Source organism: Arachis ipaensis, chromosome B10 (assembly GCF_000816755.2).
Source record: "Arachis ipaensis cultivar K30076 chromosome B10, Araip1.1, whole genome shotgun sequence".
Taxonomy (NCBI): Eukaryota; Viridiplantae; Streptophyta; class Magnoliopsida; order Fabales; family Fabaceae; genus Arachis; species Arachis ipaensis.
Genome location: NC_029794.2, coordinates 5,260,752 through 5,273,002, shown reverse-complemented (window position 1 = coordinate 5,273,002; position 12,251 = coordinate 5,260,752). Strand labels below are relative to the sequence as shown.

Genomic DNA, 12,251 nt, shown 5'->3' with positions numbered 1-12,251 from the left:
ATAAATAAAAAAATATTTTTATATGAGATATTCAAATATAAAATTATTTTTACTTTTTTATAAAATCTTTAAAAAAAATAACTCAAAAAATAATATTTTCTTAAAAATTCACCCAAATAAACTCTATATTAATCATTATTTTTAACCAACAATCTAATATTTTTAATCCGGTAGATCAACACTATATTTTTTTAACTACCAACAATAAATTATACTAATCTTGTAATATTGTTCAATATATAAATATCCGATAAGATTTTTAGTTTTACGAAACATTTCTGCTAATTTGTTTAGTTAGGTCAATGATTTTATTTTGGGAAAATAAGTCTCAGCAGAATGCATTAGTGTGTGGTGTGTTATGATTTAGCAGTAAATGCAAGTGTTTAATTTTGATTTGTTTCCAAAGGTATGGCATGATGATAATTTAATTGATGGAGAGTGTGAAAGTGTTTTCCAAAGTTTGGAAGGAGAGATACGAAAAAGTGTTGAAATATAGAAAACGACGCCCCCGAATGAATGAATAACATCACTGCTACTTTTAATACCCATTTCACTCACTTTCTCTCACCTCTTCAAAATTGAAAAAACAATAATTAGAAAAAGAAAAAACAATTCTTTCTTCTTTCCCAGTTTCTACTGCTATGAACACAACATAGCTGCATTCTCTCTCTCTCTCTCTCTAAAACCCTTCTTCCCTGGGCTTTTGGCTTTGGTGATTATTGGTGATTGCAACAGATCAGGTTGAGTTCTCAACTCAAATGGCGTCTGCTTCGTCGGCTTCTTCGTCAACGTCCAAGCTCTGCTTCAATTATGACTGCAAAGAATTCAAGTCCCAACCACCAAAGAGAGGTTGGACACTCCGTTCCGGAGACCTAGCCGAGCTTTGCGATCGATGCGGGTTTCTATTCTCAACCCACTTTGCTTCACTTCTACACTATTCTTTCTTCTTTCAAATTTTTATTCTTTTTTCTTTTCATGCCATAAAAAACACTTTTTTTTTTCTAAAAATATATATATTTGGAGCTTAAGTAGCACTTTTCCATTCTTTTATACGTAAAAATTGGGACTTTGGAGTAAGTTACACGTGGTAGCTGCTATACGAGAATTGGGATTAGCCGAGGTTTCTGGGTTTGGGTATTGCTATGTAATTTTGGATAAAGTTTACTGCTTTTTGGTTTTTTGTTTTTTTGGGTGTATTAAAGGGTGTTTCGTCCAACGTGGGGTGAACATTTCCATTACTTTTGCTGTTTCTGTTGTGAAGTGGGAGTTTATTTTTGAACAGAAGAGACAAAAATATAATGCTTTTGGATTAAACTTCCAGGTCCTCTCTTTGTTTCATCTGGTTATGGACCTCTTTTGTTTCTTAAAATCATGCTGTAAAAGTTTTCAAATTTCATGATGTTTTAAGTGTAGAGACCGTTTGAGTGCTTCGGAAATTATGTGGTGTATATATTATATTCATAGTTGTCTTTGTCAATATCTCAGGCAGTAAGCACTAAAGTTTTGTTTGAGCTAATTTGCTTAGTCTATTTGTTTGATTGCATAGCTATCAATACTGAGCTATAGGCTATAGTTAAGCCAAATGCAACCAACTTCTGTGCGAGTAGATTGTAGTGAGTTTCTTAGTGCTTCTATCTGAGCCAAATGTTTTATATACTAATTTAAAACTTCATGATCCCTTTAATTTCTAGATTATCCCAAACCCCATATTTTCCCCCACAAAAATCTTATACAAGAAGTTGTGATCCAAAGAGTTCACTATTCCTCTTATCTAGTGAATATCATATTCAGAGGGAAATTCTATTGGATAGCTTTAAGACCGGCAATGATCTATGGTGGGGAATGTGGGAAAGGAAAGACCAAGAGCAATAAGTATATCAAACCTGAGAATGCTGGAGTAGATATCAAGGGAAACTAAGATTTAGGGATGGATGTGTCCAAGAGAAAGTTGCAGTGTTGAGTAGCACTTATTGAGGATTGATGACAGAAACTTGGTTAAGGTGATTTGGTCATGTGATAATTAAGTAGCTAAATAGACATTGCATTAACGATTGTTTTTGCTTATTGCTTATGATAGAAAGAAAAAATAAATAAATACTCCTATGTTGGTTATACTTAATAGTGAATTTCTTGATCAAGAATTTAACTGGTCATATTTGAATAGTTGTGCTGATAGCTTGTCATATGTTATGTTTTGATTTTACTATCATATTTGATACATCTATGCCTTTCAGTTTTTAAAATTTGGCTGTTTCTATGATACATAGTTCTGTTTTTGAAGAAGGGAGATTCTGTGAAATCTTTCACTCAAATGCATCTGGTTGGAGGACTTGTGAGACTTGTAGGAAGGTCAGTGAAATCTTTGTTGTAGTCACGTAAACTAATGTTACTATGCTAGTATGCTGCATATATGAATAATTGAACATAGATCCCAAAGGCCAGATTTTATTATTTGGGTTTAGCTGATGATTAAACTTTCTTTGCAGCGGGTTCATTGTGGATGTATTGTTTCAAGTCATGCCTTTATGTTGTTGGATCCTGGAGGAATTGAGTGCCTTGCATGTGCCCGCAAACATATGGTTTTGGTATGTTTCGCTATCAATAATTTGTTCCTCCTCCCCTCCGTTCTTTGTCTTATTATTATTAGTATTATTAGTATTGTGGTATGATGAGTTCATATATCTCATCATCAGACTTCTTTTCAAGTTCAGCATTTTTTGACATGATGGCTCTAAATCTATATTTTGTTATCTGTATCTCAGCCATCTAACTCGCCATGGCAACAATCTTTCTCCCTTCAAAATCGTTTACCAGAAAGAATTAGAGACATGTCTGGAAAAAATTGGAGTCAATTAGCTGGATCAGGTCCTGTTCCATGGAAACAAGCACCGAGTTTGTTCAACTCAGTTTCTTCATCTGACTTACATCCAGATGTGCCATCCCTAGTTGAATTGTCTAATAGCATTGACAAAAGGTATGTCATTGAAAGGTTACCTGCCTCGACCATGGAAAAGAAAAATGACGATTTGTCTGGAATATCTGTTAACTGGAGTGTAAAGCTTGGTACCCGGGAAACGATGTTTATGAATGGTAAAGCATGCTCTATCTTTCTTCAAACATTTTGCTTTTATATTGTCAAGTGTATGGGATGGAAGAGTCTCTTAATAACACAGTGATGGCTACATAACCTATGTTTTTTACAGACCTTGCAGGAATAAGGAATGATGACAAACCAAGTTCAGGTTTAAATATGTGCCAGCAGCCTCCATCTCTGAAGGAAGATTCATCTTCTCAACCATTTGGTATGTCTATACCTTATGCATCTGCAAATGAAAGAAATGGTCAAATTGGAGTGACAGGAAGTCATTCACAACAAATACAAACTCCCCCAGGAAAACATTTCAGTGGCCTTATGCAATTAGCGCTTGACTCATCAAGTGAAGCTCTGGTTCGTAATGGACGGCCTCGGGCAGATGCCCGAGGAAGAAACCAGTTATTGCCACGGTACTGGCCCAGGTGTACTGATCTAGAGCTACAACAAATATCTATAGAGTATCCTTCAAGTCTAATATGATCATTGTGTTAGTTTATCAGTTTTTGTAATGCTCCAGTTTACAATTATGAGAAAGTCATACAGGAAAGTAAATATCTTAACTTTGTGGAAGTTCTAATTCAGTAATCACTCCCTTGTTTCAAAAAACCTTGAGTGCCAGTGATGCTGGGAGAATTGGGCGTTTAGTTCTACCAAAAAAGTGTGCCGAGGTTGGCCTCGAGAATCTTTCTTCAAACTGTTATTTTGAAAGTCTTTTTTGGATTGAATATAAGCCCAGGATACATTCTGTGATGTATATTATAATACTACATTCAATTCAATGAAACAGGCCTACTTCCCACCAATTTCTCAGCCTGAAGGATTGCCACTTAAAATCCTTGATGCAAAAGGCAAGGAATGGATATTTCAATTTCGCTTCTGGCCAAACAATAATAGCAGGATGTATGTTTTAGAGGGTGTCACTCCTTGCATACAGTCAATGCAGTTGCAAGCAGGTGACACAGGTAACACTTCTTCACTCCCTGAAAAATCCTTTTGTTTTACATGCTTAGTTCTTTGCCCCCTTGTTTTATCCCCACCATCTTGCTATATAATTCATTATATATAGGACTTTCTGTGTTTGTGGCTGACCTTCATTGATTTTCTCAGTAACATTTAGTCGATTGGAGCCAGAAGGGAGGTTGGTTATGGGATTTAGAAAGGCTTCAAATGCCACGCCATCTGATCAGGTACTTTCCTTGAACACCTGCATCTTATTATTTTCTCAACTATGCAGTTATAGGTTCATGTGAATTATATTGTTAGAGACTTTGCTTCGTTAGGTATAACTGTTGCTTGATGGTCGTAAAGAAAAGTAAACACATGACACTAATTTGCTAACATTTTAGGAATCAGCATTATTCTCTATTACAGTTTTGTAAAAAATTTTCAATTGTCTGAAATCAGCACAGTTTACCTTGGCTAATCTTCTATTTGTGGACATTTTCCAATAAATATAGTATAATTCATCGGTTTGATAAATAACTTCTGAATTTATTGCATATCTTGTATGTTATGCTTCCTGTAACTTGTATAATTTACTGAAACTTTGGATTTATTAACTGTTGTTTGCATAATTTTCTATTTGCAGGACAATGAAACAAATAAGAATGGAAATGGATTTTCTGCACCTGGTGAAGTTAGTTTTCTATAACTATCTCCATTCTAGCTTATTATGATGGCAGTCATTATTTTTTTTTTTCCCATCACACTTGGTTACATTTTTCATCTATAGGTTGAGTTAGCTGATCCTAGTTCATGGTCTAAAGTTGATAAATCTGGCTACATAGCAAAAGATGCATTGGGGAGCAAATCTTCAATGCCTAGAAAGAGAAAACTCAACATCTTGGGTTCAAAAAGTAAACGTCTAAAAATTGAAAGTGAGGATATGATAGAGCTGAAGATTACGTGGCAAGAAGCTCAAGGCCTGCTCCGTCCCCCTCCTAGCCATGTCCCAAGTATTGTTGTGATTGAAGGTTTTGAATTTGAGGAATATGAGGTACCATTTTTTTTTGCTTTATTTCAGAAATGGTATTGAACTAAGAGTCAAACACATTGTTTGACATTTTAATTTTCTTCTTTACACACTCTAGTTATTTATTCTAGTAGCAATTTGCACGATCAATATGCGTGCCAGATGTTCAGATTCCCAAACTTCCTCTTCCTTGTCCAATTGTAGTCTGTGAACCGAAATAGATTTTTGGCTTAAAATATTGAAGCCGTTAGACTCCAATTGTGGACTTGAATTATAGAGTCTATGTTATTGTTTGTTGTCATCGTGCTGATTCATTCCTCTGAAAGAGATTTGGGAACTACTATGCACTGTGACTGAAAGCTGTTTTGTTGGCAATGCTTTTACAGGATGCTCCGGTGCTTGGAAAGCCTACAATTTTCACAGATGATAATACGGGGTAAATAACTTTCCTTAATTAGATATATTGGTCAATCTTTTACATGTCTTTTTCTTGATAATTATATACTTACTGAATGTTGATACTTGATACATAATAGAAAAATCCACATCATATTTTTGATAATGTGGTATGTTTATGTTCTGTTTTGTTGCACATGCCTTATTTGATATTTGTATCATTTAGTTTGGGTGATTTTGTTTTAATCTCTAACCATGTAAATTAATTGCTGGTAATGAACTTCATTTTTGGCAGTGAAAAAGTCCAGTGGGCTCAGTGCGAAGATTGTCTCAAATGGCGTAAATTGCCAGCAAGTGCACTTCTTCAATCAAAATGGACATGTTCAGATAATTCATGGGACCCAGAAAGGTACAATAGTGATCCATTCTCCTATTACTTCTGCTATCTTTATTCTTTCTAGATTGAACAAGAATGCATTTCATTAAGATCATTTTTTGCATATTTTTTATTTGTTGAATCCATGGTGCTAGATCTTCATGTTCGGCTGCTCAAGAGATGACAACAGAAGAGATTGAGAATTTGCTTCCACCTTGTAATTCAGGTTTGAATTGTTTGCATGCTTCACTTGAATCGTAAACATAGTGTAGTTATGATGTAATCTCAACTAATCTGAAAACGAGTGTGTTGTTGTATGCATTTGTATTGCAGCTGCTTCTAAGAAAATGAAGGCTACTAAGCAGGAATCTGATAATGCTGAAGCTTTGGAGGGACTTGACACACTCGCAAATTTAGCTATTTTGGGAGAGGGTGAGTCACTCCCTACGTCTGCCCAGGCCACGACTAAACACCCGCGTCATAGGCCGGGCTGCTCATGTATTGTTTGCATTCAACCTCCCAGTGGAAAGGGCCCCAAACATAAGCAGTCATGCACATGTAATGTCTGCTTAACGGTGAAGCGTCGATTCCGGACTCTAATGTTACGACGTGAAAAGAAACAATTTGAGAAGGAAGCAGAGACTACACGTAAAAAACAAAAGCAACCGCATTCTCAACCATTACATTCTTCTGAAATTTTTTTTGACGATGATTCCTTGCCTTGTAGTAACCCTGTCGATAGTAGTAGCCCAAATCAAAACAAGGAAGGTAATGAGGTTTCTGACGAAGATCCAAACCAGGTAAAATCATCTACCTCACCTTTTAAAGGCCAAATCGACCTGAATATCCAGCCAGAGCGTGAAGAAGAGTCATCTCCCGGTTCAGATTCCGGTGGCATGATGAAATCGCTCCACAATGCTGTCGAGAGGTGTACGAAACCGACATTGAACAGCGGTATTGGAGATACATCTGGAAGTCAGTCACGTCAGGTTGCGGATGGAGCCGGGGAAGATAAACTTAGCAATGGTGTAGCTCTCGGCAGTAGTAGTCATGGTAGCAAGGAACATGCACAAGCTTTGCCTATGAATATGTGAAAATTATAGTGTACATTTATCACTTCGGCTTAATGCTTGTTCAGGTGTACATAACGAGGGGTAGGAAAAAAGGGCAATTTGATGAACAACTATTTTGATAATATAGACGGAAAACATCATCATAGGCATAGCAGTTTATTTAGTGAAATGCTGATTGGGGTTTGGGTTGAAGCTATTTAGTTTCTTGAAAGCTCACCAATTCCACCTTATTCAACAACAATGCAAAAAATGTAACTAACCCTAATTTGTTCTACCGATTTATTATTAGCCTGAAAGATGTTTCTGGTAGAAATTTAAGCAAACAACATCTGTGAATAAATATATCAGATCAAATTTTTTATACTAATGATTTCTTTTAAGTAACCCCGATAATAAGAAGAAAAGATATGAATAGAATGAAGAAATATCTATTGGATTCTGACTTCAATTTTAGAGAGTAAAAACAAGAAGCATAGGTTTTGACGGTTTCAGAAGTTTGGACTATTAAATAGTTCATAATTTTTATTTAATTTTAATTATAATTTATTTTTTATATATTATTTAATTATTAAATTTATTTTTATTTTATAAATTATTATTTTATTATTCATCTATCATCTTTATTAACCATTAAAAACAAAAACAACAATGAAATAAAGCTTTTATTAAATGATTTTCATAAATATTTTGACAATCTGAAAACGCTAATAAAATAATGTTTCTTGATAATTCAATCAATTGCACGTACAAAACAATATTGAATATGGCACGGCAACATGAGTTTTCTCAAAATTCAATTTATTGTAACTGTTATACAATCGATTGAATTTCGCAAAATTACAAGGGTATTTTCTTACTAATGAGTTATAGCTCAAATGGCATAGTTTCTCCATACTCACTTAAGAGGTTAACAAGGGTATTTTCTTATTCAATCGATTGAATTTTGTAAGTGATTAAGGGTATTTTCGTATACAATTAATTGGTATGATACCATATATATATATTAGTTTAAAAAAAATCATATTTTTACGATGAAGTAATGTCATTTTCATTTATTCTTTCAACAACTTTACTTAAAATGTTTTTTTAATTTTCTACCATTTTTTTAGAGTAACGTGTTTTGCATTGATTAACTCTTAGGAATTCTAATTTCCTACCATTCTTTAGAGTAATGTGTTTTGCATTGATTAACCCTTGGAATAGAATTTTCTGGAAAATTGGATATTGAAGAGATGGATAGACCAAAAACAAAAATTAGATATCTAGAAGATGGATAAATGATAAACAAAAATGATAAACAAATTGATAATCAAGGAGATTGGATAATTGAAAAACAAATTGACAATAGATTATTATTTATCAATTATTAATATTAGTATTGAAAAAGATAAGATTATAATATCTAAATAAAAATAAAAACTTAAAAAATTAAAGATAAAATTTTAAAGATAAGATAAATGAATAATAAAATAATAATTTATAAAAAGTGGCGGAAAAGTTATAACGGCTTAATATACATTGCAGTTCTCAATCAATTGATTATGTTACCACACCAATTGATTAAATACGAAAATACCATTAATCGCGTACAAAATTTAATCGTGATACCAGTCAATCGATTAAATAAGAAAAAAAACTTATATTTTATAATGCAATTGAATCGATTGTATTACATCTCTAATCCATTGAATTTTGAATCAATTGAATTACAAGAAATACAATTTGTCTGGCGTTTACAAATGTAACGGATCAAAGATAAAAAAAATTAGTTGATTTGTATTGTCAAAATATTTATAAAAATCACGATTAATAAAAGATCTATTTTGTTGTTTTTGTTTCTAATTATTAATAAATATAATAGATGAATAATAAAATAATAATTTATAAAACAAATAATAAATTTAATAATTAAATAATATATAAAAAATTAAATTATAATTAAAATTAAATAAAGACTATTTAATAATTATTAAAATATAAAAAAAATATGTTTTGTTCGAATCCTATGCCAAAACAGCATGCCACATGTTAATATAAGAATAACGTTTGGTATATCCTATTCCAAATTAGAATCACCGTAATATGGTTGGTCCTTGCCCACTACATTTGACATTTCCAAGCACCAAAAAATTAATGAAACGAGCTGCTCTTTAAAATTATCATGGCTGACTTTTCAAATTATCATGGTTTAATACTTGGAAAACAAAAACAGAAAACCAGAAACAAAATACACAACATAGAGACATCATGATAAGGACATATAATGATGGGTATCATGGACATAACTTCATCAAGAGAAGTTATTGCAGTTTTTCTTCTGATTTGGAGTGTCATACAACCTACAAGATACACAATTCAGGTTCAAGTCTTCGTTGCCGGTCTAACCAAGCCCAAACCAGAACCACTTCCCAAATGCTTGAAGTCTGTGGCCTCAAGATGATCCCCATGACCAGCAAATCCAGTACCCCCTTTCTCCAAGTTGACCAAATTTCTCTCTTTACATGGTTTGTTGCAAATAAGACAGACCTTATCAACGGCCATGAATCTATCAGCACATTTCTTGCAAAATACATGCCCACATGAACTAAGGGCCACAAGTGACATTGTGTTGGTGAGAGTAACTTTGCAGCTAGGACAAAGGTAGGTCCTATCAAGAACTTTGGGCTTTTTCTGCTCACTAGTATCTTCAGTGAAGTGGACAGGGAAAAGTGTCTTTAACCTCAGTTTCTCCCTGCCTTCTGGACAGATAGTACTGGTATCAGGCGCATCTACTTTAACAGCAGCTTCTGGCGTAGCAGAAGGCAGCCAAAACGCCTTCATTGTCCGCAGGGCTTCCTCCTCATAGGATGTGACCTTCACACTGTTTGCTCCATGGAAACCATTCTTATCACGGCTGTAATTTCTATCACTGTATTGTGGTACAGCACCATGATTTTGCTGATCAAACGCATCGAGCTCTTTAGCCTTTTGTAACATCAATTTCTCCTCCTCTTCTTCTTTTTCTTGCTTCTGCTGAGCAGCATGGGCTGCAAGCTTTCTGTTTTATTGTAAATATCATGAGCACATCACTGCATAACAACATGTGATGGTATTCATACCACAGGAAAAAACATAACATAAACGAATAAACCAATGCAAGATATCATTGAAAGTTTTAGGCAATCAATGGAATTTGTCTAGCATAAGAACACATGGTTTAACATGATAACTCGTGCAACATCCAATACAAGTTAAGGCCCTGAAAGGACTAGAGGAAAGCAATTGTGAAAATGATCTAAACATTATAAATTTATATCAACATGATGACAAAAGGAAAGCTCAATTTAAACCAGAGAGAAAAAAAAAAGCAAAGCATGTCGAAAGCTGGTGATAGTGGTCAAAGTGAAACCACAAATAAAACTTAAACTTCAGTCATCAAATAGCATACAAGCATCAAGCATGTTGAAAGTTCAATAAGCACATGCAAAGGTATAATACAAGACACTGTACTTAATGATTGGAGGCTATTGTCATCATCGGCCAACCTTCTCATGCCTAATCAAATTACAAACTCATAAAAGTAGTATTGTTCGCATTTCTCAAAATTTCAACCAATGCATCTCAAATCTCAGACAGAAAGCCACAAGAGAACAAAACCTTCAATCAGCACCTTGCATAAATGCCATCAACATATAAGAAACAAAGACGACCGATACTCATGAATGAGACCAGCCTCCTAAGCTGACATAAGCTACCCGTTGCAATAGATCTAAAAGCCTAACTTAACTCCACAAAAAAAATTTTCACTAATCCAATTCCAACTCTTTACTCCTAACAAAATGAACAGGTCAATGCAGTTCACTAAATAACCCTTTATTCCCAATTTCTTTCACATCCTGAAACACTGCATACAGTGCAGTAAAGTTATACAAATATACACAAACAATAATAAATCGCTGCAAAACACCAAATTGTCTAATCAGTCATAAGCATGCCTTCTAAATTCTATCATGCATGAACTTATCAGCAAAATATCCTATGATCTGCCATTCCAACTACAGAATTTCAAAGACAATTACCCTTAATCAAAACACAAAACAGCATTGCATCACAAGCATGGGTTTAAGAAGGATCCAGCCCCACCACTTGAATAAGAATCCAACAAATCAGAAACTTATTTTCCGTCAGAATAAGAAGTGAAAAAAAAAAACGAAAATTAAAAAAGAAAGTGGTTGAAAATGGAGACCTTTGAATGTCTTTCTTCTGAGCCAACAAGCACTCGAGAATGCACTCTTTACAAAAGACATGACCTTTGTGGCAGCTCATGGGGTCAATAAAGGGCTTCAAGCAGAGGCAGCAAGCATCGAAGGGCTTGATGGAATCCTTGCCCAGCCTCTCCTTCTGGGTCCCATACCCTAGCTTCCGCTTCTCGTCGTACGTGAAGAACGCGAGGTCGTTGTTGTTCTTCGAATGCCTCTGAGGCATCTCTTTTTCCTCTTCCGCTAATCACAATCGTAAATTTCAGGCTCACCTGCGTCGATTCTAGCTATGGGGTTTTACAATTTGGGATTTCAATCTTCGCTCGATTCAATTGGACTTCGATATCTATTGACTTCTCAGGTCGGTAGCTTGCAGAAAGAAAAGAGTCTCTCTACAATGGGCCCAAAGGGCCTCTTTTATTGGGCCAATAGGTTTTCGTAGGCCTATTTTATGGGCTTTCTAAACTACACTCTTTTTGTCAATATTATTTTCACTACTTTTCCTTTTTTTTATTGTTAGTCCAAAATTGACTATTTTTATTATTTATTTATTCATTCTAATTAACTTAACTTTTAAGAATTATGTACATAAATTGAGAGACGTAATAAAATTGTGAAAGATTAGAAAAATAAAAGAATTGTGAAAGAAAAAGATGAAAAAATTTTATTGATTGTTGATTGATTGAATTGTAAACTATGAAGGTAAAACTAAGTATATATAGAGTATTGGCCTATGAAAGATAAAAATAGATAAAGATAAGATAAAGATAAAGATAACTAATATAAAATAAAGATTAAATTATAATTTAATTTGTGTATCCTGTTGGGCTGAATTTGTGAGTCGTGAGACGTCTTTATTGTTGTCATGGGCTAAGGTGGAAGAGTGGTTTAATATGCCCCCGCAAGCTGGAGGATGAAAGATGTCAAGAACACTAAGCATATTCAGATTAAGATGGAAGGGTTGAGAAGACAAAGGCTTGGTGAAGATGTCAGCTAGTTGCCCAGAAGAGGGAATTGGGAGAAGTTTCATCACTCCAGCTTGAGCTTTTTGTCGAACCAAGTGACAATCAACCTCTAAATGTTTGGTCCGTTCATGAAAAAC

The 12,251-nt window shown here is 34.3% G+C and overlaps 2 protein-coding genes across 4 annotated transcripts; one reads left to right on the top strand and one right to left on the bottom strand.

The window, feature by feature from the left end:
* On the top strand, positions 527-7,224 carry LOC107623096 (B3 domain-containing protein Os07g0563300). 3 transcript variants are annotated; one of them, XM_021114966.1, is made up of 15 exons: positions 764-898; positions 1,792-2,000; positions 2,268-2,349; positions 2,487-2,585; positions 2,763-3,090; positions 3,204-3,552; positions 3,666-3,762; positions 3,882-4,056; positions 4,202-4,281; positions 4,683-4,730; positions 4,827-5,090; positions 5,453-5,502; positions 5,758-5,871; positions 5,994-6,064; positions 6,172-7,224. In XM_021114966.1, the coding sequence occupies exons 2-15, from the start codon at positions 1,981-1,983 to the stop codon at positions 6,930-6,932; spliced, it is 2,538 nt and encodes an 845-aa protein (XP_020970625.1). In that variant the 5' UTR covers positions 764-898; positions 1,792-1,980; the 3' UTR covers positions 6,933-7,224. The 3 variants fall into 3 exon arrangements, with proteins under 3 accessions (XP_016180729.1, XP_020970625.1, XP_016180730.1); XM_016325244.2 differs by having other exon boundaries at positions 802-898; positions 1,776-2,000; XM_016325243.2 differs by lacking the exon at positions 1,792-2,000 and having other exon boundaries at positions 527-898.
* Positions 9,042-11,527, bottom strand: LOC107623781 (nitric oxide synthase-interacting protein). The gene is made up of 2 exons (XM_016326151.2): positions 11,137-11,527; positions 9,042-9,948 (listed from the first exon to the last, which is right to left on the bottom strand). The coding sequence occupies exons 1-2, from the start codon at positions 11,373-11,375 to the stop codon at positions 9,273-9,275; spliced, it is 915 nt and encodes a 304-aa protein (XP_016181637.1). The 5' UTR covers positions 11,376-11,527; the 3' UTR covers positions 9,042-9,272.

Bases quoted from the DNA above. Each gene is read 5' to 3' on its own strand.
- LOC107623096 (XM_016325243.2), top strand. From the start codon at position 759: ATGGCGTCTGCTTCGTCGGCTTCTTCGTCAACGTCCAAGCTCTGCTTC. The intron at 3,553-3,665 runs GTATCCTTCAAG...ACTTTGTGGAAG, and splicing joins CTACAACAAATATCTATAGA to TTCTAATTCAGTAATCACTC. The intron at 5,091-5,452 runs GTACCATTTTTT...ATGCTTTTACAG, and splicing joins TTGAATTTGAGGAATATGAG to GATGCTCCGGTGCTTGGAAA.
- LOC107623781 (XM_016326151.2), bottom strand. From the start codon at position 11,375: ATGCCTCAGAGGCATTCGAAGAACAACAACGACCTCGCGTTCTTCACG. The intron at 9,949-11,136 runs GTCTCCATTTTC...ACAATAAAACAG, and splicing joins CAGAAGAAAGACATTCAAAG to AAAGCTTGCAGCCCATGCTG.